General features: G+C 40.7%; 5 protein-coding genes across 10 annotated transcripts in view; 4 read left to right on the top strand and 1 right to left on the bottom strand.

Annotated features, from left to right (window-relative positions):
* The window catches only part of Chi (LIM domain-binding protein 2 Chi), a 40,121-nt gene extending 35,596 nt beyond the window's left edge, over positions 1-4,525 (top strand). For all 4 annotated transcript variants that reach the window (XM_065360793.1, XM_065360791.1, XM_065360794.1 and 1 more), the window contains exon 9: positions 722-4,525. In XM_065360793.1, the coding sequence (XP_065216865.1) occupies positions 722-1,006 (285 nt within the window). In that variant the 3' untranslated portion in view covers positions 1,007-4,525. The remainder of the gene's footprint in view (positions 1-721) is intronic.
* A 625-nt stretch (positions 4,526-5,150) lies between these two features.
* Positions 5,151-8,850, top strand: LOC135843055 (programmed cell death protein 7-like). Its single transcript, XM_065360798.1, has 6 exons — positions 5,151-5,751; positions 5,843-5,974; positions 6,080-6,277; positions 6,358-6,544; positions 6,641-6,857; positions 6,969-8,850. Exons 1-6 carry the CDS (start codon positions 5,371-5,373, stop codon positions 7,087-7,089), a joined length of 1,236 nt encoding a protein of 411 aa, XP_065216870.1. The 5' UTR covers positions 5,151-5,370; the 3' UTR covers positions 7,090-8,850.
* On the top strand, positions 8,709-11,438 carry PpD3 (protein phosphatase D3). Its single transcript, XM_065360797.1, has 10 exons — positions 8,709-8,850; positions 8,986-9,227; positions 9,309-9,450; positions 9,530-9,654; positions 9,742-9,906; positions 10,121-10,226; positions 10,319-10,549; positions 10,639-10,858; positions 10,934-11,015; positions 11,097-11,438. The coding sequence occupies exons 1-10, from the start codon at positions 8,766-8,768 to the stop codon at positions 11,157-11,159; spliced, it is 1,461 nt and encodes a 486-aa protein (XP_065216869.1). The 5' UTR covers positions 8,709-8,765; the 3' UTR covers positions 11,160-11,438.
* Positions 11,439-11,788: 350 nt separating this feature from the next.
* LOC135843056 (thymidylate kinase) lies at positions 11,789-24,520 on the top strand. Of its 2 annotated transcripts, XM_065360800.1 has the most exons (7): positions 11,789-11,920; positions 12,116-12,248; positions 12,361-12,469; positions 12,561-12,651; positions 12,729-12,917; positions 13,078-13,229; positions 24,092-24,520. In XM_065360800.1, the coding sequence occupies exons 2-6, from the start codon at positions 12,125-12,127 to the stop codon at positions 13,183-13,185; spliced, it is 621 nt and encodes a 206-aa protein (XP_065216872.1). In that variant the 5' UTR covers positions 11,789-11,920; positions 12,116-12,124; the 3' UTR covers positions 13,186-13,229; positions 24,092-24,520. The 2 variants fall into 2 exon arrangements, with proteins under 2 accessions (XP_065216872.1, XP_065216871.1); XM_065360799.1 differs by having other exon boundaries at positions 11,832-12,248.
* Positions 13,298-26,491, bottom strand: LOC135843052 (zinc finger C2HC domain-containing protein 1C). 2 transcript variants are annotated; one of them, XM_065360796.1, is made up of 4 exons: positions 26,374-26,491; positions 14,395-14,979; positions 13,831-14,286; positions 13,298-13,743 (listed from the first exon to the last, which is right to left on the bottom strand). In XM_065360796.1, exons 1-4 carry the CDS (start codon positions 26,392-26,394, stop codon positions 13,441-13,443), a joined length of 1,365 nt encoding a protein of 454 aa, XP_065216868.1. In that variant the 5' UTR covers positions 26,395-26,491; the 3' UTR covers positions 13,298-13,440. The 2 variants fall into 2 exon arrangements, with proteins under 2 accessions (XP_065216868.1, XP_065216867.1); XM_065360795.1 differs by lacking the exon at positions 26,374-26,491 and adding an exon at positions 15,597-16,012.
* Positions 26,492-27,284: the final 793 nt, after the last annotated feature.

Here is a 27,284-nt window from a genome sequence, read left to right as displayed (position 1 = left end):
AGTATGTACTCGAATTTTCTAAGAAATGGTCGAAAGTAGTAAAAAAAATTGCACAAAAATTGCGAAAGTTACTCTATAAAAACGTTTAAAGGCAGTTTAAACAATTGGTAGCCAAGTTGACGAAAATTGTTGGAGTAATTAGGCAAAAGGTGACAAAAATCGTAGCGAATCAAATGTGGTTCAGAGCTGATGAAATTTCCTTTGAAACAACACTACGAATGCCTAAAGATCGCCGAAGCTGGGAGATGAATTTTTGATAGATAATCACTAAACTCGAACCCGAGTTGGACGATACAAAAACTGTAGTAAAGCAATTGAAAATGTCGTAAAGTGAACAAAAAATTGCAAAAAATAATGAAATTGCGGCGATAAACTCGCTGAAACGGTATCTTGAAATTGAGGAAATTTCGGTAAAAATTACCAAAAGTTGACCAAAATTGCCCAGTGTAGCTGAGTAGCTGCGAAGCAGTTCTACATCTCCGAAAAGCACTGAAACTTGCAGAAAATATGACGAAACGATGTCAAAACTGCCAATAAATCGTCAGAAATTGATAAAATTCTAGTACGAGTAAAAACTTTTTAAGTATTATAAAATCGAGGAAATTTCGATTTGTTGAAATTGCGCTGAATACGAGTAAAACGATTGATAGTCGATAGGTGATAGTACTACATACGTACCTGTTACTTTTATGCGATGGATTTATGTTTTTTTGTTTTTTAGGACGTGATGGTAGTCGGCGAACCATCTCTGATGGGCGGAGAATTCGGAGACGAAGACGAAAGATTGATCACGCGACTGGAGAATACGCAATACGACGCGTCGGCCAATTCGTTAGATCACGAAACTGGACACGGCTTCTCGGATTCACCTCTAACCGGGCCCGGACCTGGGCCACCACCGCCCGGCTCCAACGCCGGGCCTAATTCATGGGTAACAGCACCTTCGGCCGCGCCGCCGCCCACCGGCCCGGATAACGATAAAAAATCTCCAGCTGTGAGCCAGTGATACTCTTGTTTTCTTTCTTTCTTTCGTTTCTTTCGTTTCTTTTCTTTTCATTTTTTTCTTCTCTTCTTTTTATTTTTGCTCTAGATTAAATCCGTATATCGTAAGAATATTTATTGTTGTGTTGTGTTGTGTTGTGTTGTATGTGTGTATGTGTATGTTATGCATGTCCGCCGGCTGGGTGCGCATATGTATCTGTGTGTATTCGTTTTGTAAAAATGTACATAGCAATTTTCTAATGGTACCTACTACGATGTTCCGATCTGTACGAGTATTTTCGACGCATCCGCAGCCCCATACGCAAATGGACTCTGGGTATATTCGCAATCAACAATTATGTATTACCGTGTACAGTTTCGGTTCCACGATTTTCTGCAACTTTACCACGTCCCCGTCGTCCTCGAGCTCGTCCACCGTCTCCGCTTTTTAGCCCGCGATCGCCGCGCCGCGTCGCTTTCACGACGGCAAAGTCGTCTTTGGTACCCCGCCTTACCTACAGGCCACACGCTACAGCTACAGCCTACCGTGGCTACTTTTTGCTACTCGTTCGAATTTTACTTGTCGATGAAATTTTAAATTTTGACTCGTTCTCGTTGTAGCGCTTACTCGTATGTAGTTTATCGCCTATTTTTTTGGCTAAATTACCGGTGATTTGACGAATAAACCAACTTTTCGCATAATCTCGAGCCGGTGTCCTCTACCTCGTCTTCAAAGTTGAAATCGTTATACTTTTTGGACTGTTATTTCACGCGATGGTCGTTTACAGATCGTCGAGTAATTAGACCGTCGCCGCCGCCGCCTATTAATTTTGTTATTTTTGTTTGTTTATTTATTCATTTATTTATTTATCTATTTTTTAAAATACTTCCGTAGACAACACGATACGAATAACGACGCCTTCACGAGCGCTTTCGTCGTACGTCATGATTCATGAATGATGATGGTATTGTTCATTGTAAATGAAGTACCTACTTTAATTTCAAACCAATCGAAAGACGATTATTTGAATTGAACCAAGTTTTTCCTACCTTCTTCCAGACTCGCTCAAATTTCGAATCCTCCCCATCACCCCGGGCAATTTGTTATAATCCGCGAAGAAGGAAGACTAGTTACCATTCTTTTTGCTACGAGTATCACCGGAGATCGTCGCGTCGCCTTTCTATCAATTTGTTTCGATTATAAATACGTAACAAAATAGATAGCGCCGCGTTTTTACTCTTGTTGTTGGCATTTTTTTCTCGTAATTATCGTCGCTTCCATTTCGTTCGCGTTATTACGTCGTATTACGAGTATTTCGTGACTACCTCGACTGCGCCGCCACCGCCGCCCCCTTGTTTTCGACCACTTGTACATTTATACATAATATAGAATTTAGCTTCGTTTCTCGTATCTACACGAGTATGCTGGAAAGGTGAGCGGATCCGTTCGACAAAAATCAAAAATTCGAAATGCGAAATCCAGCATTTAGCATTTTGCGTGTGTTTCCTCGCTCGCACCTGGTATCGGCCAACGTAGTGTAAGGAAGTTGTCAACATTTCATCTCGCCTTTCCATTTTCCCATCGGCCATCGAATGCAAGTACATACGTTTATACGAGTATTTTTCTTCCGCGTAAAATACGAGTAATGTTACGAATAACACGATTTTTTTTTGCACGGATCTCAGCGTTGACCTACACGACATACGTACTTACGCGATGTGTGCGCCTATTGCCTATTTACTTTGCTGCGTGTACCTAGGACCTACGAGTGCAATTAATTTTCGGTCGCAGTTTCATGTTGTTCGTAATTTGCCGATGATAATTTCCTTTCCCTTTCCCCCTTTTTTTATGGTGCTATTTTCTTTCGCGTGTTTTTTTGTTTTTAATGTACCTATTATTGTTGTTTGTGTACTTTTGACGAGGTGGCTAGTGGCTAGTGGCTACTTGATCAACATTTTTCTGCGACGGTGATGATCGTTGAAAAAGAAAAAAATTATTTCTACCGTAGTTTCTCCGATATCGATGCGTGCCCCCTCCCTCCCTCCCTCCTCTCACGATTAATATTGCTTTTTAATCTAGCTGCAGAAATCACGTTTAGTTAACGCCTAGTCGCCTAATCGTGGATTCACCGGATTCGCTATTTTTCTCGAACAAATAGGAACGATCGGATTTAAATTAGATGAACATGGAACTGCAACCCGCAGATTTATAAAATTTCCGCGTAAAATCTTTGGTCGTGCGTTATGACGGGTTTTCGTGTTGAAATTTTACGATTCCGCCCAAGTGGCGGATCCTACGAGTATTAGTGGTTGGTCGATTTCAGCCACCCGATGCCAAAAATTCAAAAGGCATCGTTGAAATTTGCCGAATTTTCTAGTTTGCCCGCGTAATACGCGATCGTGAAAATAAAAACAGTCAACTTTGTCGATTCGTAAATCATTTTCGCGTTAAGAATCAATTCTCGTTCGATACGAAGTTGACAAAAAATATGTTGGACGTTATTTCGGCGGCCGCCGCGTGTGCAGAGTTTCCTTCGGTATCGAAAAATTAATAGGTATGTACCATAGTGTGTATTGAAAAATTTGTTGGTTTTGTTTTGCGTACCTACTCGTTTTACGGTACGCAATTTATGTAAATCTCTGTAATTTGTACATTAATATTCGTAATTTTTTTTTTCATTCAATTTTCGTGTTAGTTTAAATGAAAAATTACTGAAATTTTGGATTTTATGTATTTAAAATATACTTGTACGAGAACGAATTTCTTTTTCCAACATTTTACTTTTCTTTCTTTCGTACTGTTTCCTTGTTTTTTTTTCCTGACAAAAATTTATAAAAATATCCGTTTACTATTCGTAAGCTAAACGTATTACAATCTACCTATAAAATAACGGAAAAGTTTGAAACGCAACAATTAAATTGAAGAAGCTGTCGAGCAATGAGCATTATATCGAATTGTTGTTACCATTTTGTTTTTTTTTTCCTTTGTCTTTTTTTCTGTTTTTTAGTTTAACGAACGGATATTTAGGTAAATTAATAACGTCGTATTTTTACGACTGTTACGTTTTTTTCAACCGTGGTTTTCTAAATTCCGTACACGACACGTACTGTCATTTTGCTTTTTCCGTCCTTCTAGGCAAAACTCGTACCTAATTAATAAGCTAAGATTTTCGCAGCTTGATGAGTTGAGTATATAGGCGATGTCGCGATGTCGCGGTTACTGGTCAACCATTCTACGACGTTGTGATCGTGTTGATCCGGCACAAGTCTTTTTCATGCGCGCACGTTGGCCCGTTTAATGAAAAATCAAATCTATTTGCTGGCCTAAAAGTACGAATGACAGTAAAGTATTTTCGTTAGAATAATTTCATTTCATTGTTCCTTTCCTTCATAAATAAAACTGTACAAATTTTTTTTTATCCATTTAGGTTAAGTAGAAAATTGATTTTTTTTTTCGATTGAAATAATTGAAGTATATATTTGTATTTGATAAATTGTGCAATGGTTTTGAAATATTTTGTACAAATATATGAATTTTTATTAAGCGCGTGTTTTTGTTACGATAATTTTTTACGTTCTGTGTCCTAGGTTAACTATGTATGTACTTAGGTATTTTTCAATATTCATTTTCATTTCGGTGGGATTGTTTGTTTTAAATTGATGAAAACTGAAACTACAAACTATAAAACTAAAGATTCACGACGGATTACACCAATAACTTATAAAAGAACTCAACGCGAGTCTTGAAATCCATTCTTGACAATTCGTCATTCTGGAAAATCTCAATTTTGAACAGCTTTAATTTCGTATCTCTGTTGGGCCTATCTAATATCCATACTCCTACTCTGCGTTTATTCAAAAAACAAGAAGTAACGCTCAAGTTATGATCATTCGTTAGTAGGTACTACATACATTTATCGCAAGTAAAATAATTATTGTGAAAAGGTCGTACTGAAGCCTGAAGGTCGTAACTGTGATTTAATTTATGCGAAGATGGGCGAAACAAATAAAATGAGCAGCTCACTTTAAATAATTATTATGTAGGAAAGTGGTCTAGGTATGAAAATTTCATTATGTTTAATAAAATATGCGAGGAGCTAAAATTTTTTGGCCACCCGACAACTCAGAGAAGTTTGAAATGTTCAATAATGGCAACACTGAAAAAGAATCAGCGAGCGTGTTTAGAGCGCTCTTTAGGCGAAAATAGGTACTAAACTTGTAAACAAAAACACCGATTGATAAAAATGTGATAAGTAATTTTGAATTTTTGTGCCAATATGATTAACGATGATGATTTATGATCGTTGTATAAAAATAAAATATAGTAAAGTTATTTCGCGCCTCGTTCGTAAGAAATCGCGTAGAAAAGTGGCCGCGGCGTAAAATAAAATGAGCAACATTTCCGGTTCCGGTGATTTATCGAATACGTTTTACACTAAAAATAATCCGGATGTTCGTCCATCAAACGGTAGTGCACTTCCTTCAGTGCCCACTCCTTACGTTTATCCTCATTCGTTCGTTCTTCCGCCGTTTCCTCCTCATACGAATATCAACTTTGCTAATCCTTACAATTATCCTCCGCCACCTTTTCCTCCACCGTTGATCGGTGGTTTTCCAACGTTTCCTCCTGCGTATGTGAATCATCCTACGAGCGTAGCTTTTGCGGCAGGACAATCGACTTCCAGTGAAATTATTTCCGATGACGATTTCAAGCTCGATAAATTTTTTCCCGAAGCTGTGAAAAAACCTAGAATCTCATCTCGAGTCAAAGTAAGCTGGTCATCCGAGCGAGTTCCTATTAGATAGGTACGAGTATTAGGTAGATACATTTCGTTTCTAATTAGAGTTTAACGTGTCGCAGTTGTGGGAAATTAGTCGTCAATTGAGATCATATTGCAGAATGTTGAGAGCTCTAGAAGACGACCTAGAATACATCAGTGAAGAACGTACGTTGCTAGATGAGGATAAAGTTCGCGACATCGTTTCCAAGCAGGTAGAAGACTCGAGTAGACATTGATAGAATCCTCTGGAATAAATCTCGCATGTCAAACCGTAGTGTTATACCTACCTCGACTAATTTGCGTAATTATCATTCTAGGAGCGGTTAATTTCTTGCAAAAATTCGCTGTGCCAAGATCCTACGCTTCTGACGTGTTTGAAGTATAAAATAAACGAACGCAGAAAGAAAAGAAAGTATAGGAAAGCTAAGCGTAAAAGTAAATCTAATATTCACGTTTACGAAATCGCTTCCGAACATATGCAACGGTTGGAACAAGAAGCTACTCGCGTGAAACAGGTGCGCCTATTTTGAGAGTTGAGGTTATTCTTCGATTCGTTTTTCCGCGACGTTTTAATTAAATTTTTTCATTTTTGTAGGATGAAAAATTGAAACAAGAAGCCGATACTATACTTTCGTCTGTGATACAGAAGAAGACTGACGCTCGTTACCAAATTCAGTTGCTTCAGAATCTATTGAAATTACATTCCGCTAGAGTTCATCAGTTGACCGTTGAAACCAATTTTACTCCAGATATTTCGATAACCGGATTTGAAAAAGTATTAGGTAAATTCGCGCTGTCACTAATCGTATCGTATGTAAGCTTAATGTAGGTGTACATTTTACGTATTATTTTATGGAAAAAATATGCGTATTCGATAGAAAAATTAACGAATTTATGGGAATCCAAAATACGCGAGTATGCGACCGAAGAGAAAGGATTGAAGTTGATGATCAAAGAATTGGCTGTTAATGCCGAAGACGAGGAAATTAAAGAATTGAAGAATACATTCGCTAAATGGCTGGAGTTGATGTTCGGAACTCGCGACTCGCACAGTGATCTGTTTTATTCTACCTTCGAACAACTGATAAGAATTAGGTAAGTTGGAATAGGTAGTTGCGAGTAGCTATTCGAGTGTCATTTGTAAAAAAAAAAAAAAAAAAAAAAAAGAATTCGTACCTAAATCGAATCGTTTTGCAAATTTTTCAGGTCAGATTGGGATAAGTACGTGGTTGATGGAAATGACCCGAACGGTTCGAAAATTCCAGGCGGTTGGGTTATACCAAAATACAACGAAAATCGAAGCTGGAATAAATTTTTATTCAATTAATATAAGAAGCTAGGGTAAAAAGTAGTAAAACGTATTATCGAAGGAAGAGTCTGCAAAATTTCAGACTTATCGAGTGAAATAAATAACCACTCGGTGCTGAATTACGCTTTCATCAGGGTTGGTTTTGGATTCCTGAAAAAAATTTGATCTAAAATAGGAATAGAAATGAAACAATTTTGTTTCTTTCGAAACTGTAATTTTCTATTTTGACAGTATCGGATGCACCCGATGAAACTTGTGGGATTTTTGATGTAGTCGTTAAACTACGTACAAATCATTATCGAGTGACTTAGTTAGCGGTACTTCTCATGATATGGAACTGATTCGTTGACTGCTCTCTCGGTTTGTGTGATTTGATGGTTCTTTTTTTTATCTCATCAAAAAAATACTAACTATTTGAGGTTTTGTTTTCCTTTTTTTTGTTTCATCGCAATTTATCAATTTTTCTTTCATAACGTGTTTGAAGAATTTTTACCGTGAAAAAATATTGTTCATGTTCGATAGAAGTCGCTCAAGTAGGTCAGTAGGTATCCAACTATCGAGAATTTTCTACATTTTTAAACATTTCTCCGGATATGCCAACTTGAAATTATTTATAATTTTTGGGAGAAGAATAGCATTTTTCTTCGATTTATCGAAGAACTACAACCACCTGACCACTTTTTACAATTTTTTTTCTCTCATAATTTTCCAACATGAACATTCTAGTAAATTTTAAAAATGCATTAAATTTTTACATCACTAATCTAATATTTAACCATTTTAAATCAAAATATATCAATATTTTTCTTTCAATTTTTTATTTCAACATTTTTGTATCTACTACCTATTCAATTTGTATCCGTTTATCTTAAATGAAAATTCATTGAGAATAAGATACCTAACGCATTTAAGTTTGAATGATCAACACACGATAATTTAATTTACCATCGTAATTTTTTTTTTTTCATTTTTCGCGTAAATGAAAAATTATGGTAAGAATTTGATAGGAGTAATTTTTAAAGAAAACTGATTGGTAATGACCGTTGAAATTTTCATATCTGTAATCTGTGCACGAGTGTGTGAATAAATTTACACCAGAAGGCAGAAAGCGACACAGCAAAATAAATTTTTCTATAATAAGTCTGAAATGACTTTTCCATACGAAGAGTTGAACTCAAGAACTGAAGAACGTTCTAACTCCAAACCAAAACCAAACAAAACAAAACCTCGCATCGTTTTTTGAAGTGGGAACGTCTATCTACAAGAGTACCATGATGGACAGGAGCAGAGCTGATCCACGACATGGCGAATTGGCGAGATCCAAACATATTTCTTCAATTTCCGCTCTGAATTGAATGATACTTGAAGATTTTAATTTAAAAATAAAACAAGGAAAAAATCATCTAGCGATGAAAGAGAATTTTTTTTAGGTCCTACTTGCAGTGGTATCACTGTACACGTCAACAGTCAACATTGGATAAAAAAAAATCGCGAAATTTCGTTTTCTAGCGTTCACGTTGTGATATTAAACTCTGTTGTGAACAATAATTGGAGTGGTACTTTGATTAAAATTAATTGAATAAAAATGCGGATATATTTTGCAAAGTGTTTGTAGACAATTTATGTTTATACAATATTTTATACCGCTGTGATTCGATACTTCCTGAGTTTTCCATCGTTAACCGAACCTCAAGATGAACGGCGACTTGGAACTTACCTTTAGTCAAAAATCTGAAGAAGCGGAGAAAATTAAGGAATCCGCCAACGAATACTTCAAAAGTTGGTACCATTTTCTTTATTTACTAGCCGCAGTTACTCGTGTTAGGAGTCGTAATCGACGACGAGTGATATTGGTGTGTTTGATGGCTGCATCCGAAAGCACTAGGCATTAACTCTTTGTTCGTCTGTTTGCAGAACAAATGTACGATGAGGCGATCACGATGTACTCGAAAGCTATTTCGCTGAATCCGAACGTTGCCGTGTACTACGGTAATCGAAGTTTGGCCTACTTAAAAACCGAATGTTTTGGATATGCGTTGAGCGATGCCACAAAAGCTATCGAACTGGATAAGAATTACATCAAAGGGTATTACAGAAGAGCCGCCGCCAATATGTCGTTGGGAAAATTCAAATTAGCTTTGCGAGATTACGAAGCTGTGAGTAAAAGGAAGCGTAATTTGTGTGAAATGAAAATGTTGTTATCGTTTGAGCTGTGTATTTTCGTTCGTTGGTTTCAGGTGGCCAAAGCGAAGCCTAATGATAAGCAGGCTAAAGCGAAATACGCCGAGTGTAATAAAATCGTCAAGAAAATCGCCTTCGAAAAAGCAATCTCCGTATCGGATAAGAGCATATCGGAAATGATAGACTTTGAAAGCATAAGTCAGTTTACTACTACGTATTTTGCATTTTTATGTTGGCGAATCGGATGTAATGCGATTTCTCGTATATTTACCTACAGATATCGAAGACGAATATAAAGGACCGACGTTACTAAACGATAAAGAAGTTACGTTAGATTTTATGAAGGAATTAATGGAAACCTTCAAAAACGAAGGTAAATTGCACCGAAAATACGCGTACAAAGTGAGTATTTCGATGTGTGCTGTTTTCGTTCGTACGTTCTGAAACGTACTTACTTATGTATTTAACGCGAAACTCGGGTATTTTCAGATGCTTTTAGATGCGAAGGAGTATTTCAAGAAACAACCCACGCTGGTAGATATTACTGTGCCGGACGATGAAAAGTTCACGGTTTGCGGAGATATCCACGGACAATATTACGATCTTTATAATATATTTCAATTAAACGGTCTTCCGTCGCCTGAAAATCCCTACGTATCCTTTTTAATAACCACCCGCGTTGATTTGTTTGCTTAAAATTTTTCTCAATTTCAACTCGAGTGTATAATCTACGAAATTTTCGTGCAGGTTTAAAGTTATTGGCGCGATCGCGAGGAATTTTGAGACTCGCCGTTAGGTTTACATATTTTGCTAACCCTAGGTACCTAGTCTAATTGCGCGTAAATTTTCCTTAATCCGAAACACTTAGTTATTCAACGGAGATTTCGTTGATAGAGGTTCATTTTCGGTCGAATGTATTTTCACTTTGCTCGGTTTTAAACTTTTATACCCTAATCACTTTTTCATGTCCAGAGGTACGCTAGCCTATTACATATTTTCTCGAGATTTTTCTCAAGCGACGTTCGTCTTATCCGCATGTGTACATATTTCGATAATTTGTCGGCAGGTAATCACGAAAGTGAAACCATGAATCAAATGTATGGTTTTAAAGACGAAGTGAAGAGTAAATACACCGCTCAGATGGCCGATTTGTTCACCGAAGTTTACAACTGGTTACCATTAGCCCATTGTATTAATAAAAAAGTCCTAGTGATGCACGGTGGCTTATTTTCCCGAGACGGCGTAACATTGGATGAAATTCGGGGCACCGACCGAAATAGACAGCCTCCGGAAGAAGGTTGGCGATGTTGAATATTGGCCGCGCCGCGCCGCGCCGGTGCGTTCGGAGTGACCGTTTATTTAACGCGATTAATTTCTACTTCGTAGGCATAATGTGCGAATTATTGTGGTCCGATCCTCAACCAACGATGGGACGAGCTCCGAGTAAACGTGGTGTCGGTATCCAGTTTGGGCCGGATGTTACGGAGAAATTTTTACAAACCAACAACTTGGACTACGTTATTCGCAGTCACGAAGTTAAAGATAACGGCTACGAGGTAGCTCATAATGAAAAATGCATCACTGTTTTTTCTGCGCCCAATTATTGGTACGTATACGCGATTGACGTTATATTCTGATTTGTCTTCCAAACTTTATCGCGTGTACCTATTTGTTTCTCAAGTGATACCATGGGTAACAAAGGAGCTTACATAAATTTAGAGGGGAAAACGTTGAAACCCAAATTCGTCACTTACGAAGCCGTGGTAAGTATCTCTTTAGTTAAGTTGGTGCGTAATTTTGCGAATACCTAACGATATTTCTAACACGGCGCTATTTTTTCCTAGCCTCACCCGAATATTAAGCCGATGGCGTATTCCAATTTACTAATGTCATCGCTGTATTGTTAGTATCTTGCACTGGTGAAGAAATTGAAGAAATTCTTGTCGGGAAGTTTGGTGTCGAGTACTGCAATAGAATTCACTTTTGTACCAACTTTTTTCTGTATTACGTTTTACGTTTTCTTTTTTCAATGCGGCGTAATGTGTAGATTATGCTGGACAGTGAATGACCATTTTAAAGACTTTATACAATATATTGTTAAAAACGTAGACGGTTCAATTTTTCGCTCAGAACGTTCGTATTTATAACGTACGGTTGAGAATAAAAATTTTTTTCTGCGAGTGTTATTCGTTGACTTGCGATGAAATATAAATATAACCAGTACTCCAGTAGCTAGATATTCGATGGTAATATTGACGAATCAAAATCATGAAAATTTGCCAAGTTTCTTTTCTTTAAATTTTTTCATTTTTCTTATCAAGTAGTTATCAATTTTATTTTTTCAGAATGGAGATGTTGGCGAAACTGCGAAACTTGCAAAAGATTGACGCGACGTTGCCAAATACAGTAGCCACCTTCCACATACGATACGATTACTCACGATTGGATTCGAGTATTTTTCGCGCTCGTTGATTGGTTCGTTCACGCGACGACACTTTGCATCATTGCGCGGGCATTTTGGCAACACTGGGTGTTTGTTTTGATAGAAGAGAAAAACACAAAATATGGCATATGGCAAACGTGAAATTTTGGAGGCAAAAAAGCGAAATGAATCTAGTGATAGCGTGAAAAACTAATTAACGTCGATCATTTCCTAATTAATTTATACGTAAGTATACCGCGATTGAGATAAAATAAGTATGTGCCTACGAGTGGTTGATCCGTTGATCATTTGACCAGTGTCACCGCTTTTTTAAACGATTACGATTAGCTAAATAGCGATAATTATTATCCCGGTACATCGTTGCGGTTACTTGAACGTTCTCGGATTGCATCATTCCCATAATTTCAAATTCTTTCGTAGCCGTTGAAAATGAAACGCGGAGCTTTGATCGTTTTGGAAGGCTGTGATCGTTGCGGGAAATCTACGCAATGTAGGAAATTGAACGAAGAATTGGCTAAAAGCGGTGTGAAAACTCGGTTGATGTCTTTTCCCGGTAAGTGAACGCAGTTGTCAATGTGCTGTGACCTAACGTAGAAATACTTTGTTTTTAAATGCGGTTTCGTCGAGTATCGTATTACGTATTAATTTCACCGTGTAATTTGCAGACAGGACGACGCCCGTTGGTCAGTTGATTAATCAGTACCTGCAAAAAGTCATCGAAGTACCGGACAAAGCGATTCATTTGCTGTTTTCGGCCAATCGATGGGAATTGGAGTGAGTAGCCGAGATTTCGATTTGTCGTTGCGTCATTCTGTATCGTGTTTCGACGACTTGGTTACCTGTATCGTTTTAATCTGTTTTGTAGACCTAAAATGAACGATTTGATAAAAAATGGAACAACTTTGGTCGTCGATAGGTATTCGTATTCCGGCGTCGCGTTCTCCACCGCTAAAAATGTAAGATTTTGGTTTTACTAGCGATTTCTACGTTTAATTACACGTATAGCGATTTACTGTATGGTTTTGTTTCGCAGAATATGGACGTGAATTGGTGCTGGCAGATGGAAATAGGATTACCGAAACCGGATTTGGTTCTTTTTTTGGAGATGAACGTGAATAATGCGGACAAAAGAAACGGCTACGGCGGAGAACGCTACGAAGAGAAACCCTTTCAAAGACAAGTTTCGGAGAAATTTGACAAAATGAGAGATTCTTCGTGGAAGGTATTTCGATTTTCTTTCGGTCCCTTTCTAGTTGTCGTGTAATGTCCTTGTTGAACGCCTCGAAAGGCGTGGGATGTTCAATTTCGACGTTACCGGTTTATATGTATTTAGTGAATTTCTGGCCTTATCGCCCGACGGTTAATTTATATTTTTCGATTAGATGATCGATGCCGATAAAGATATAGAAGCGGTACACGAACAGATAATGACGTACGTGAAGGAAGTACTCGATAATGTTGGCGATAAACCGCTGCAGCGTTTTACGTGAAAACTGAGGCTCCTGTTGGGTTACCTTTACCACCTAGCTGTTAAGTGAGTACAAGCTACGTACATTACATAAATATAGTAGGTACATAATCCTCGATTGAAAACGACGTACCTACGTTTTAACGTTTATTTATTACTTATTGCTCGTATCTCTCGTTCGTACAATGTACATATGTACATATTATAAATTGGAACACGAATAAGAAAAACAACCGAACAGAACTGGTAACAAAAACATCATCACATAAGACTGCCGCTATCGTTTTCTGGTAGCGTTAATTTTCTTAATCTTGGACGGGTCGGATCGATTGGCGGGCACATTTTTGGGCTTATTGTGCCTCATGGTGACGCATTTCGGTATATGTCTGGCTGCGGCAGCGTCGTTGAATTTTCGTCCGCAATGCGGACAAGGTACGTAGTCGGATGTATCGGACGGTGGCGGCGGCGGAAGATCGGATAGTTTACCTCCTTGGGCTAAATGCTGTTTGACCATTCGAGCTGCTCGAATATTGTTTATAAATTCTTCGTGCTGTTTTCTCCACGTGTCTTTTTTCGGCGGCTGCGAAGGAGAAAAAAAACATAAAGTTTTCCATTCACATATAGTAGGTACCTACGTAGGATCAGAAATTCAAAAAAGATAAGTTACCTCCGAAATTTTTTTAGTGGATTTGATTTGATTGATGTATCCTTCCGCTTCGGTGCCTTTCAACCTCTGTTTCAGCGGATCGAATTTCTTTCTTTTGCTTTTGGAAGCCTTCTCGCATATTTCTTGATGCTTTTTAATTCTGTCTTGAGCGAAATTACGACCGCACGTTTTACAATTGACCATTCCCGGAGGCGGCGGTTGACTCGGTTTTTTCACGGCAGCGGCTGCCGTGGATTTCGATGGCATTTTGATCGTTCCGTTAGTCAGAGGTTTCTTCTTGGTTGGCGAGGTTAGCGAAGGAATTGGTTTTTTGACCTCTCTCGAAGCGAGTGGTTTGCGATCAGCGGCGGTTAAACGAGCTCTGTCGATGTCGTTCGATGTACCGAGCCTATCATCCGATAAGCGATTGGCGACCGCCGTTGATTTTGTCGATTTTCCGATCGGTTGAACGGTGCCCTGAAATCGATTTCGAATGATCGAGTTTAATACCTTACCGCGGATTTAGCGGCGGTCGATGGAGAATTTATTCGAGAGCAATTACCTAGAATGGAATTTCAGAATTACCTGTTTCGGAGACGGTATCTGCCGATTGACGACGACGACGGGCTTTTTCAGTACACCATTGACGAGCGATCTACCGGTGCTCAATCTGGACATATCTTCGGTCACCTTGGTCACCGAAGAGTTGACATTCCTGCGGGCGGCGGCTGACATATCGGCACTCTGCGTAAAGTTGCTATTCGTTTCACCGCCAGCAGTCGGTTTCGTCTTGTCCGATAACAGACGTCCGCCGAGATTTGGTAATCTACCGAATATCGAGCTATCGTATACTATAACCGGTTGGGTTATTTCGTCTACGCTCGCATCGTCCCCGATTTCGGGCTTATTGCGTCTAATCGGCTGCAAAGGGTAACTTTTATCTCGACCGACGGCGGCCGTCTGTAACGGACGTCTGACTCTGATTTGTTGTTTTCGACGTTCTTCGAACAGCTGCCTCACTTTGCCGATATTGGTTCGAGAGGTTTCGGGCGCGCTGGCAGGTAATGCGGATCCTTCTCTGTATACGTCCGAAGCGACTATCTTGCGAAACGTATCATCGCCTAGCTGTCTCTTGTCATCGTCTTCGTACGGTCTGCGAGCCAGTTGATCCTGTCAACGTGAAAAACACACAAATCGCATTAGAGAAGGAAAACGAATTAAACCCGATAAACCATCTTGGAAATTACGAGTAAATTTCGTGCCGCTGAAATTTTATTTAAATCGCAGTAGCACTAACGGTGTTGATGGTGTTTTTAAAAATGCGATTTACTTTCCGCGATTGTCGAACGAATGGTAAGCCAGCTTAGTAACGATGGTTACTTGGTAAAATTTATCGAACGCTAATAGCCGCGATTTAATGTACGTAATTATTAGGTAATAGGTAATTTGATTTTGAAGGGCGCGCCGCCGTTTGTGTTTTATCGTTTGTTTGTTCGCTTGCTCGTTTTTTTTTGTTTCGTGGGGTGAAATGTCTAAAAGTAGGTAGGTAGGTAGGTTCGCGAATTAAAGATAGGTACAGGCAGACAAATAGAAAACATTTGATCGTCCACTTTGAATGAAAGGAACGACCAGTAGGTAGGCCATTTCAAGTTTTGGGTTTTTTAGATTAGATCTCGAAAATGGACCGAGACTTTTTTCTCGTAGAGCTCGGTGTTGGTGGAAATGAATGACTAGAGTAACGAATTGACCAAAGTGCGCGTAGATAAAGTGGCAAACACGTTACGAACCTGAATCCTAAGAGCACCGTTGGCGCTTTCAAAATACGACTGCGTCGGTAACGCTTCCTGAGATGAGAATTTTTTGAGGGCCGCCTTAGCCGTCGCATTGGGATAATACGCGGTAGCGGTAGCGGTGGCGGTGGCCAATCTGTTGCTGAACAGATTCATCAAAACGATCGCGATCGCGATTCGCGAGCTAATCGCGCGCGCTCGTCAACTGCACGCTGTACTCGTACTCGTATACGACAGAAACAGCACGAGCCTCGAACATGCCCATCGTTTTTCACCAACAAAATCGTTCGCGCCTATCGTAATATTCGATGGTATCGCACTTGCAACGTATTTTTTCCCTCATCGTCATCGTCGTCGTCGTCGTCGTCACCATCATCGTCATTGGTTTTATTATCATCACTATCGTGGTTACTGTTTATCGCGACGATTATTATTGGTATTATTATTATTATCGTCGTCGTCGTCGTCGTCGCGATAGCCGTTGTCAATAGAGCGAGAGCCAATTGCCGAGTTGCGTGGTCACATTACTACTGTGCCCCTTTTGTCTACTAGCAGAAGCAGTCAGCAGTCGCGATGTTTATATTTTTGCATTTACATTTAAGTGAAATTTTTCGACGTTGCTACGTTACGATTAATTCTAACATACTCGTACGTTGGGAGCGCTGCACCCTGTATACTGTATACTAGTACGAATACGAGTACGGGTACGAGTATTAGACCCATAACTTGCGGGGAGAGCCATCGTAACCCATTTCAAAGTACATAATTTGCATGGCATGGTATTCCATCGCTTTGGCTGTGTCCCACTGTCCCCGTTTCAAGTCGCTCCTTTCCGTCCCCACCACTTCGCTGCAGTGCCTATTCTTACTCGCAGTTTTCTTGCTGCTTTTCCTGCTCGCCTGCTCGTGTGTTGGTCCAAGTGCCGAATTGAAAGCTACTTAGGATAGGCCATCTTCGATTGAAAGAAAGATACGAGTAGTACACATATAGTCGCCAACGCTGGTCGCTGGAAACGAATTCTTCTACCTACTTGCGCCTCATTTCACGAATTGTGAAAATGGAAAAATTGGAAAATGATCGAATCCGATTAGATCCCGACCTTTGCGGATCCAATTTGATCTGATCAGACCTTACCGAATCTAGTCACAATTTGTCGATTCAGACTCCTAATCCGATGCGTGGACCGTGGAATCGAAAAATGCATCAGTCTAGGTAGGTACATAAATATGTACTAGACTCTCGTAGATGAAACAAGATGCCGTACTCGTCTTCTCATGTTTATTTGAGCAGACGAGCAGTTACGACCGAATTATCACGTACTTGAGACGGGTGAAATACGTTACTAGATAGAGGTACCCCATCCCATCGGTCATCGGATCGGCCCAACTGTCGCGCCACGCGCCAGATGCATAATACACTATACACTATACACACTAGTTCTCGTAGTCGTAGTCGTATTTGAGCGCTTGGCGCTAACGCAGACGGTCAAAAGTCTGTTTTGCTGCTTTTGATTTTTTATGCTGACGACGCGACGCTCACGCTGGCGCTCGAGTGAGGAGTGAGGAGTGACACTGACACAGTTCCTGTTCGCCATTTATTTGTATTTAGGACTTAGGTACTCGTATACTCGTGTTAAGTAATGTACTTATTTGTAGTTCATATTCGAGTATTGTGTACATTACTCGTTCGTACGATACGAGTGCATACATTTATCCTACTCGGCTTGGCTTATGCCCAATGCCTTATTATGCGACAATACGTCTCAATGTGTAACATACGCGAGGGCGAGGGCGAGGGCTGCCGAGTAGGGGTACTTTTCGATAATATGTATCTGCCATGTTTACTTTGCATCTACATTTTATATGTACACGTACGTACTCGTACTCGTAGATGTAGATTTACCTACGCTCGTGAACCTTAGCACCTACCTACCTATACGAGTATGTAAAAGCCAATATCAATGTTTCGTAGCTGTAGCAGCTGTAGAAGAGTAGATGCAAGATAAGAAGTACCTACTTCTAGGTACTTACGTTAGTTGATCTTGCGCTTATCTACGTATTCGTCTTAATGATGGCACCAGACTATACGAGTGCCGAGTGCCGAGTGCGTGACTTATAAATTTACAAATACCCTATCTCCATATACAATGTACACAATACATCATACTCGTACATGGATACTCGTGCGAGTACATTTATGTACTTGGTGACATACGACGAGAAGGGAAAAAAGTGAAAAAAAAACAAATCGATTTTAGCCGCGTAGACAGCGACAACGTCACCGTCACCGTCATACCACGACATAGCTTTGATCTTGTTTGTTTACAAGCAATGGAATGGGCATGCTTTGACCGCCACGCCGCCCGTACCGTAACCCAAAATGATACCGTATGCCGCTGTCCTCGGATTTTTGAAATTGTGCTGAAATATTGTTGGATAGGGGTAGCTAATAGCTATAAAAAAAAGTGTTGGTCCCACCCTTCGGGCAATCCCCCTAAGCCTAATATAACCTTTGGAGAGTCCAGCTGCAAGTTTACACACGAATTCGTACGATAAACGATACCTAATCCCAATACCCATGTCCCATACTGTCAATCTTGTTTCGCCTCAAAATTGGGAGAGCGGGTGCCTAATGCCTGTGGCCCGAAAATTGCCTTTTCGAGAAGATGTTTAGTTTTCTACTGTTTTTAGAGACCCGCACGCAAAACTTGAAAACTACGAGTATATTATCTTTGGCAGTATCGCTTTTTTTCACGATTGACGTCGCGGCACAAAAAACACAATTTCGAGTGTTTTTTAAAGAGCCACCGGGAGAAAAAATTTGGAAAAAAATACTCGTATTTTTGAATGAAAAAGATTTCGCGTGCTCGAATATTAGGTTCGGAGACGCGGCAGTTTAAAATTTCCTTTTGTCAATCTGCCTCCTGGGGGAGGTAAAAAATGTAGAAAAAATTCACGCGGCTACACCCGTGACCCGTGTCTCTTCTATGTACTCGTATTTCGGGCGAATTTAAAATTTGTTATTCGAAGCTCGTTCGAGTATGATTTTTAACCCGATGAAAGCGTTTTGCGTTTTTTCGCCATTGCCAGCGAGAGGAGGTGGTATGGGGAAACAATGTTTAGATCCGACATTGCTGGCGGAGTGGCGGCGCGGCGAGTAAGCGGTCGATGTTATTCAAAAACGTATTCGGCCGACGAAGAAAAACGGTGGGGGGGAGGGAAAAAAAGAAAATGTCTCGACGGATCTCCGGGGACATTTGAGGAAAATCAATAAGCTCTTTACGCTAGCGTTAGTAGGATTTGGAAAAAATGAAACTTTGGAAATTTGTACCGTTACCGTTGCTGTTGGATACTTACTCATGCGATCGTGTCCGGATTGGTGATTCGAATAGCACTTTGTTGCATTGCAGATCGTGCGACGACCACCGCGCCGCGCAGATGAGCAAAAGCGAAAAATAATAATAATGAAAAAAAGTTTTGAAAAATCAAAACGATAGGTTAATTTGACCGCGAAATACTGGTATGGTACGTTGAAAAAAGACGAGCTTGGACACTGCGGCGGATTTTTGGTACGCGTCGCGACTACCAGCGAGCTTGCACAATTTCGTTGTGAATGGTAAATACTCGTATGCAGTTTTGCGTATGCAGCGGTGGCGGTGGCGGTGGCGGTGGCGGGGCTGGGCGACTTGCGAGCAGACAATTTCTTCGAGTCCGAGTCGAACTCGAACCGGTTGGAGAGAAGTGCGAGGCGGGAGGCGGGAGGCGCCCCTTGCCATAGCCCGTGTAGCCGTATAGTCATATTGTAGACGAAGAAACGTACTTGTGATACTCGGGTTCCGTATAAGGCGGCTGGACGTGCCATCGGCGGCGGCCACTACCCAAATAAGGCTCGGTTTCGAGGTTGAGTTTAGCTCGCGTTTTCGCACGAAATGAAAAAAATAAAAAAAATCATTTCCCCGTTTGTCGATTTGCGTGGTCGCGATGACGCGACAGCGACGACGACCACGATCACGACCACGAACGCGTCCTCGACCTCGACGTTGATGACGACGACGACGTAACCTAACGTCAAGTGACGCATGGCGATGGCGCTGCCTGCTGGTGAACGCCGAACGGGAAATGACGAATGGTGAATGGTGAATGGTGAATGGTGAATGGTGATTGGTGATGTACGATGCGAAGATGATCTCCGACATTGCTTTGCCATTCACTTTGAACGTACCGTAACTTGGCAGCGTTTTTGACACTTTTCAAACTTTGTGTACAGGGTCATTCCATGTCAATTCGACCAAAAAAATGCGATTTTGAAAAAGTCATGTCTTTCGATTTCGCTCAGTTGTTTTTTTACAATATCTACCCACCTAGTAAGTAAGAAACCCGCAATCAGTTTGGTCTCAGCCCCCTCAGGGGGTGGGTGGAGGCTTCAGCAGCGCATTCCTCCAAAACTATGATATGTACTTTGATCAAAACTGATTTCACAGTTCGAAAGGGTATTGAATTCTGAACTTTTTAAGCATTTTGAAATTTTCAAAATCTGAAAGTTGAACTTTCAAATTGAAAGTTCAAATTTCAAAATGGCGCTGTAAGTGAGAGCTACCATTTAAAATTCTGAAAAAATTTCCATAAATGTACCTTTCGATGCTTTTTCGAAATATTCAAGTTTCGAGATGGGATCTCTTAATTGAGGGAGAGCACCCTCATCCCACCACCGATTTTGGGCAAAACTTTCGAAAAAAGATCTGGGGCATGTGATATATCAAATTGCATGTTTTTGGTAACGCTGAACACGAATATGACGTTAGATTTTTGATTGGGCCCCACCCACGGCCCCCAGCACATCCCTAAATGGGGTAAAAGTTCAAAATAGGGGTTTTTTCGTGCGACACATCAAGTAGTTTGTTTTTGGTGACGTTGAATACGAGTATGACGTCAGATTTTTGATTGGACCCATCCACGGCCCCCAGCACCTCCCCAAGGGGGGTAACCTAAAAAAAATGGTTTCAATCGTGTGACACATGAAATAGTATGTTTTCGATATCGCTGAACACGAATATAGCCTTAGTTTTTCAAATTTACCTCACCCGTAACTCCCAGAACCTCCCCCAATTGGTAAAAGTCCAAAAAACTTGTTAGAGGCCTTAGGTGGGGTCCAACCAAAAATCTGACGTTGTACCTATTCGTGTTCAGCGGCACCAAAAACATACTATTTGATGTGTCGGACGAAAAAAACCCTATTTTGATCTTTTATCCCACTTAGGGAGGTGCAGGGGGCCGTGGATGGGGCCCAATCAAAAATCTAACGTCATATTCGTGTTTAGCGTTACTAAAAACATACAATTCGATATATCACATGCCCCAAATTTTTTTCGAAAGTTTTGCCCCAAATTGTGGGTGGGGGTGCTCCCTTTCAATTAGGAGATCCCATCTCGAAACTTGAATATTTCGAAAAAGCATCAAAAGATACATCTATGGAAATTTTTTCAGAATTTTAAAGGGTAGTTCCCACTTACAGCGCCATTTTAAAATTTGAACTTTCAATTTCTAAGTTCAACTTTCAACTTTTGAAAATTTCAAAATGCTTACAAAGTTTTAAATGCAATGCCCTTTTGAGCTGTGAAATCAGTTTTGATCAAAGTATCGTAGTTTTGGAGGAATGGGCTGCTGAAGTTGAGTACCTCGAGATAATGTGAAAATAATGGAAGCCCGCCCCGCACTTTCCCCCTAAGGGGCTGGGACCAAACTAATTACGGGGTTCTTACTTACTGGGTGGGTATATATTGTAAAAAAAAATTTGAGCGAAATCGAAAGACATGACTCAAAAACGTTGGTCGAATTGACATGGAATGACCCTACACTGTACGCTGTACGCTGTACAAAAAAAGATGACCTAGGTAAATATACATACATTAATTATGCTCGAAATGATCGTATACGAGTATTTACGTAGAAAGCAGTCAACATGGCAGTATTTGAAAAGTATTTGAAAAATGAACCGGGTAAAATAGAATTTTTGAGAAAAAATTGCGCGAACCTCGATAAGTTTTTTCTCTTTTAATGGAAACAGAACATACGAAAATTTACTGGAGTAGGTAGCTATTTCAAAGAAAAAGTCCGAAAATTGTGTGTTTTTTAGCATTAATGTGGAGAACAATATGCGCACCAAAATAGTGTGAGAGTCGGTTGCAAAAATGGTCATCTTCATTACATTTCTCGTTGGAAACAATCTTTTTAATGCCGAAGTAACGTTGTCGAGTTGCGATTTCTTTTCATCGATAATTTAACCCTAATTAAACCACGAAGTGATCTGTCGTGTGGGGAGGAGATGACACTGAAATTTTTCCAACTTTTTTCACCAGATTTTCTCAATTGTTCACCCCAGACCGGAGCCCCTTCCCCTTCCCTCGGGTACTTTTCCTGCTAATTAGCCGAGTGCGGTTCGAGCAAATTTTGGGAAGGCGAGTAGGAAACAAAAATGTCGAATAATTTTAAACGTTCGAAAGCGATAAATTATGATACGTGTATTTTCAAAAAATATGAATAAATGCCCGAGCGAAGCTAAGGCAAAAGCTGTCTAAAATTAATAATTTTTCAGAAGTGAAACGACATTATTTTCGATGTAAAAAGTCAATTTTTCAGCTCTTCAACTTTGGGCAGAGAAAGGAAATGGAAAATGATGCAGGGCGAAAGGCGAAGGGCGAAAACTATGAAAAATTGATAATTCGAAACGGACAACGTAACGTCATTCTTCAATTTTTAACGATGTCGAAAGTTGGTTTTCGTGGCTTTAGCATTTTCAGCCTTCGGTGCCCTCGTAGGTACTTTTTAAAAATATGATTAGGGCCCGAGCGAAGCGAGAGCGAAAGTTGTCGAAAATTCGCAATGTTTCATTTTTATCGGGATATAATTGTTATATTTTCTAAAACAACCAATTCGGGCAAAAATTAGAAATTTTGTTTCCGAATTTTCGATTTCGCCGAAAAATAGGACATGTTTTGATATTTCAGCAGAAGGCTAGACTTTCTGGCATCGAAGAGACCGCTTTTGTTGGAAGATTTCAAGTAAAGCGACATTGTTTTTGATGTGAAGAAGTCAATTTTTCTGTTCTCTCGGAGTAAATAAAAGGATACCTAATGATCTGGCGGAAACTTTTGAAAATTTATGAAATCCGTGGTTTTGATAATTCATCTTTGATCTTCGCAAATTTCCAAACTTTTTCCAACTCACCCAACTTTTCGCCTTTCTGTCTGGAGGGGGTAAGGAGGGAGGTCTCTCTCCCGTTCGATTCGTCCCTGGATTTGATTTTTGATCGTTTCATTTCGATACAAAAAATTTGCTAAACTGAAAATTCTTGGTTACTTTTTTGGCAAACAAAGGTTAGCGTAGTTATCTTTTTTTTTTTTTGAAAAATATCGTTTGGATGCCTGTGATTTTAAAATGCCGGGTAAAATCGAGTCGTCGATGGTTGGTGAGCCTGAGGTGTTTCATTCATTCACCAGCCTTTAAGTGTTGGTAGAGCTAAAGAAGCGATACTATCATCAAGTTGCCGTCACCTATGGTATATCAGACGATGAGTTTTATGTACGAGTATACATACGTCTTGTATGTATAACCGTACGAGACTGTAAATATAGATTAGATGCGTGGTTTGGCGATCACTGAGGCGGCGCGGTGTAGGTGGATGCGATCGTGATCGCGATCGCGATCGAGAACGAGTTGGCGTGTGATGCGATAATGCCACAACCATAATACTCGTGTACGAGTACGAGTAACGAGTACGGTCGAAACAATTTTCTTCAATTATTTCGCTAGGTAGTTTGCATTCGTTTGCGATCGAATTCAAATTCAAGGCGGGATAGAGGGGAAAACATTTCCTGGATTTTGATAAAAATTGGGGCGAGCGAGTGAACTTAGGGAATGGGAGAGATTACTCGGCGAAAAATTTCGAGCTCTCTAGCCGTTCGTGAGGCTAAGCCACGAGTCCTCCAAGTACGAGTATGGTCGTTTTTGAAAAAATAAAAAAGTTGCGATTCGCCTTACATTTAGTCCAGGTTGGCAATTGCGGATCGCGAAATTCACAATTTCTCATCGGGCAGGTGGGTAGTTGTAGGTATGGATTCGAAAATTTTTAAAAATGCAACGTGGATATCGAATTAACCATATACATATATTGTACGAGTAGATATCTGAAGACGCCGAGTCAAATTTCATCGGTTGTTTGCCCCTCCCCCTCACAACCTGTCAGGTATTCCAACTAGCGCACAAACATTTTTGTAGCGAGCAAAGGCGAGTCTGCAGAGCGCCCCAAATACATATATTCCATTGACCAAAATTTCAGGTGCTGAAATTCATTTTCGAATCGTTGTGGAGCTTGTAGCGCTGAGAATTTTCACATCTCCACTTGTCGAAACCAATCTTTCGACTCTACTCGTAATTTTAAGAATGCGTATTGCGTACCTATTTTCTAAAAGAAAAATTGTTTGCCGTTTGTTTCAGAACCTGCATCACTTGTTGATATACGTGGCTGTTGCTTTTTCCTACTCGTAGCGCAACTTACGCGTACGCGTACTTTGTATCATCACTGTTCACTGGCGACTTGACGACTTGCGTGCTGTGTCCGGCATCCGGCATAGCACGTCAAATCCACGTATTCGTATCGCGTAGAAATACTTTCGTAGACGTAGCTGGTATTCATATAAATGTATATTGTATTTGCCCAGCGCAAACCTTCATCGCCCGCCGCGCCGCGCCGCGCCACGCCACGCCGTTGACATCATCATCACCGTGACCAATCAATGGTGATCACCATTTATACCAATTCGCTCGTGGACTCCGGTCCGACCGGCGTGGCGTGGCGTGGCGTGGCGTGGCGTGGCGGTGCTGTATTTATTGTGAATTTTTTCAAATAAACGCTATCTTAAGGTACGCTTCGATACTCATCTTTTGAAGGATGCGGATCGTTGGACAAATTTGCCGATTCCACTCTGATCTGTGGTCTGTGGTCTGTGAAATTTTGGACTCGTTTGTCCTTTTGTCACGCAGAATCACACTGTCCATCAAAAGTCTAAGTATCGTGTAGAAATTCAAGAAAAAAGACAATACTGCATTGTCGCGACTCCGACTCGCGAGTAAATTAGGTATTTCAGCCGTGCCCGACTGCCCGTATCAAGTGTCATCAGTCATTGGCTCGTTCCATGCCATGCCATGCCATGCCGACCCGATTTGTTCGCCTGCGATGTCGATGAATCATTCGGCTAGAAATTATTATATCACCTAAAAGGCTAAAAGGCAGACGTTCACCTACGTACGAGTATAAATTGATTCATTCGCGGCTGCGGCTGGCCATCAACAATAGATCTACGATTTACCCTATTATGTCAATGTCGCAGGCTCGCAGTCGCAGTAGTCGAAACCAATGCAATTCAACGCGTGTTCCGCGTTGTTCCAGTGATACGTTCGAGTAGGTATAGGTAGGTACTCGTAACTGTAATGTTGTTGTAAAGCACTCGAGGAAAAATCGTTAATAACGCCAAAGGCAGGTACATACCTACCTACCTAATACCTATTAAATGATATGAAAAACGAGCTGCTGGGTGGAGTGGGGTGCGGTGTGGTAAAAAGGAAAAACCCCTGTCGCGTCGAGCTGCGTCCACGTCCGCGTCCTCATATCTAGTTGAACTGACTATGAGAAATCCATTATTAACTTAGCAGCAGCGGCGTAGGAGGCGGGCAAGCGGGCCGCAGGAAATGAAAAAGCCGTCGTCGCGGGTAGGTATCTTTATATTTTATTTATTTTTTTCTAATTTCGACGCTCTCGACGAAACGTCCGAATCCATTTTTCAGCGTAAGCGTAAGCGTAGGTACATTCGAGACGTGCGACGAGAGGGCAGCGGGCATGGGCAGCGAGTACGACTTTGCAAAAACGTTAACATTTTCTTAATTAAACTCGTCGAACAGCGAACAACGAACAGCTTTCTTGACTGAGCTGCGAAATTGTTCGCATTAGCGCCCGTAGTTTTACAAACGACGAAATAGGTACGGACTACCGAACCAACTCGTCGTATTAAAAAAAGCTGTCCGAACCGTCGAAACGAAGCTCTTTTTTTTGCCCATTCTTTTCACTTTCGCTTTGCTAATTTCGCAGAAAAGGGCAACTTTTGCGCCGCGCCGCACCGCGCCATATCGTAAACGTCACGTAGGCGGCGATGTTGCGGCCATGAAAGGTATGTATGAAGCGACGGGGGGGGGGGGGGTCGTCGCTGACGGACGGTTTGTTAAAATTACGAAAGCTCGATGCGGCGTTTTCCGATGAGCGATGCTTCGTAGTTTTGGACTTTTCAATGCCTTTTGCGTTGGTATCTCGCCAGTCACCACCGCATCGTCAATCCTCTTCGTCTCGGGCAAAGTTTTTGTTTTACGAGTATCATTCGCATTTTTTAAATAATTAATTACGCAGCTTACAGCGCTCATTTTCCCCTACTCGCTTATTAGGTCACTAATGTCTTGGGTCGTATGTGACTAGATGTGAGTGTGACTGGCGCTGGCGCCTTCGCTATAAGTTGTCAAGTATTTGTGAAAGCAACAGAGAGAACGTGGCTACGTTAAAAGTTTGACTTTTGAATTGGTTTGGTTGGAGTGGAGTGGACACATCGTGACAATTACATATTTAGCTACTGCCTGTTAAAATATCGTATGGTACATATTACGTAGGACGTGGGTACCTATACCTACTTACGGAATACTCGTACCTACTAAGTAAGTATTGTTCAGCCACTTACCATCGAGGATGATGTCTGCATCTGAATTGAGCACACGAGTCGCCTAAAAGCACTTTATTCGCGACTGCGTCATACTCGCGCTACTGCGAGTGAAATTAAAAGTACATACGAGTACATTAAGTAATAAGTACCTTGGATGCGAATACGTTTAGTAAGTGTAACTATAGGTATATGTATGTATGTAGTTGTTGCATTCACATCGTGCCAACTGTTTATCGCGTCTACAAGTTTCCCAGCTCAAAGTTTACGCATTATTACCCAATAATCGCTCGTAAAATTTCAGCCATAAAATGGTCGATGCACGAGTTGGTACGACAATAGATACGTCATGAGTACACACATCTCAGCTCGTGTAAGGCGCAGCCAATTCTACGCCTCTCCCGCCATTATAAAAATTACAATCTTGTAAGATAATTTCGTGTCACTTTTTATTGAGAACGACGCCGATGCGTCCGCATAAAATTCGCCCGTCGACATCGCGCTCAGTGACCACGAATTAGTCAGAAATTGTTATCAAAAGTTAAATTTACAAACGTATTGTCTAGCCCATTATTGAAACGAGAAATGGACCGTTTCGTGCAGTAGGCATCGCCATGACAAGGATTTTGTGACACCGCAAATAAATCAGCCATCTCGAGAAATAACCGTGGCCAAAATTTCCCTTCGATTCGACCGGTATTTCAACGCGTCATTTATTAGGCGAAAATACACTCGACTTTTCTGGGCACATTTTTCAGCCTTTTTCGAGAAAAAAGAGCGATCTAGTGAAACATTCAAAATTCGCGGTCCCAATAAACCCTTTCCACCTACATTTAAGCTCGATTGGCGACCAAAACTTTATTAGACCAAATAAATGCAAAAAAACAAGTGAAACGTCGTTTTCGAGTAATTCGAAGTCACCAAGTCCGAAT

Source organism: Planococcus citri, chromosome 4, assembly GCF_950023065.1.
Source record: "Planococcus citri chromosome 4, ihPlaCitr1.1, whole genome shotgun sequence".
NCBI lineage: Eukaryota > Metazoa > Arthropoda > Insecta > Hemiptera > Pseudococcidae > Planococcus > Planococcus citri.
This window is presented reverse-complemented; position numbering and strand designations above follow the sequence as displayed.

What these genes read in the sequence shown, in the direction of transcription:
- LOC135843056 (XM_065360800.1), top strand. Translation starts at nt 12,125, where the DNA reads ATGAAACGCGGAGCTTTGATCGTTTTGGAAGGCTGTGATCGTTGCGGG. An exon ending in GCCAATCGATGGGAATTGGA is followed by an intron (nt 12,470 to 12,560) that starts GTGAGTAGCCGA and finishes TCTGTTTTGTAG; the next exon opens with ACCTAAAATGAACGATTTGA. An exon ending in TGAGAGATTCTTCGTGGAAG is followed by an intron (nt 12,918 to 13,077) that starts GTATTTCGATTT and finishes TTTTTCGATTAG; the next exon opens with ATGATCGATGCCGATAAAGA.
- PpD3 (XM_065360797.1), top strand. Translation starts at nt 8,766, where the DNA reads ATGAACGGCGACTTGGAACTTACCTTTAGTCAAAAATCTGAAGAAGCG. An exon ending in TTTTCTGCGCCCAATTATTG is followed by an intron (nt 10,859 to 10,933) that starts GTACGTATACGC and finishes TTGTTTCTCAAG; the next exon opens with TGATACCATGGGTAACAAAG. An exon ending in TCGTCACTTACGAAGCCGTG is followed by an intron (nt 11,016 to 11,096) that starts GTAAGTATCTCT and finishes ATTTTTTCCTAG; the next exon opens with CCTCACCCGAATATTAAGCC.
- LOC135843055 (XM_065360798.1), top strand. Translation starts at nt 5,371, where the DNA reads ATGAGCAACATTTCCGGTTCCGGTGATTTATCGAATACGTTTTACACT. An exon ending in GAATCTCATCTCGAGTCAAA is followed by an intron (nt 5,752 to 5,842) that starts GTAAGCTGGTCA and finishes AACGTGTCGCAG; the next exon opens with TTGTGGGAAATTAGTCGTCA. An exon ending in CGGATTTGAAAAAGTATTAG is followed by an intron (nt 6,545 to 6,640) that starts GTAAATTCGCGC and finishes CGTATTCGATAG; the next exon opens with AAAAATTAACGAATTTATGG.
- LOC135843052 (XM_065360795.1), bottom strand. Translation starts at nt 15,755, where the DNA reads ATGAATCTGTTCAGCAACAGATTGGCCACCGCCACCGCTACCGCTACC. An exon ending in ACGGTGCTCTTAGGATTCAG is followed by an intron (nt 14,980 to 15,596) that starts GTTCGTAACGTG and finishes TCACGTTGACAG; the next exon opens with GATCAACTGGCTCGCAGACC. An exon ending in AGATACCGTCTCCGAAACAG is followed by an intron (nt 14,287 to 14,394) that starts GTAATTCTGAAA and finishes AATCGATTTCAG; the next exon opens with GGCACCGTTCAACCGATCGG.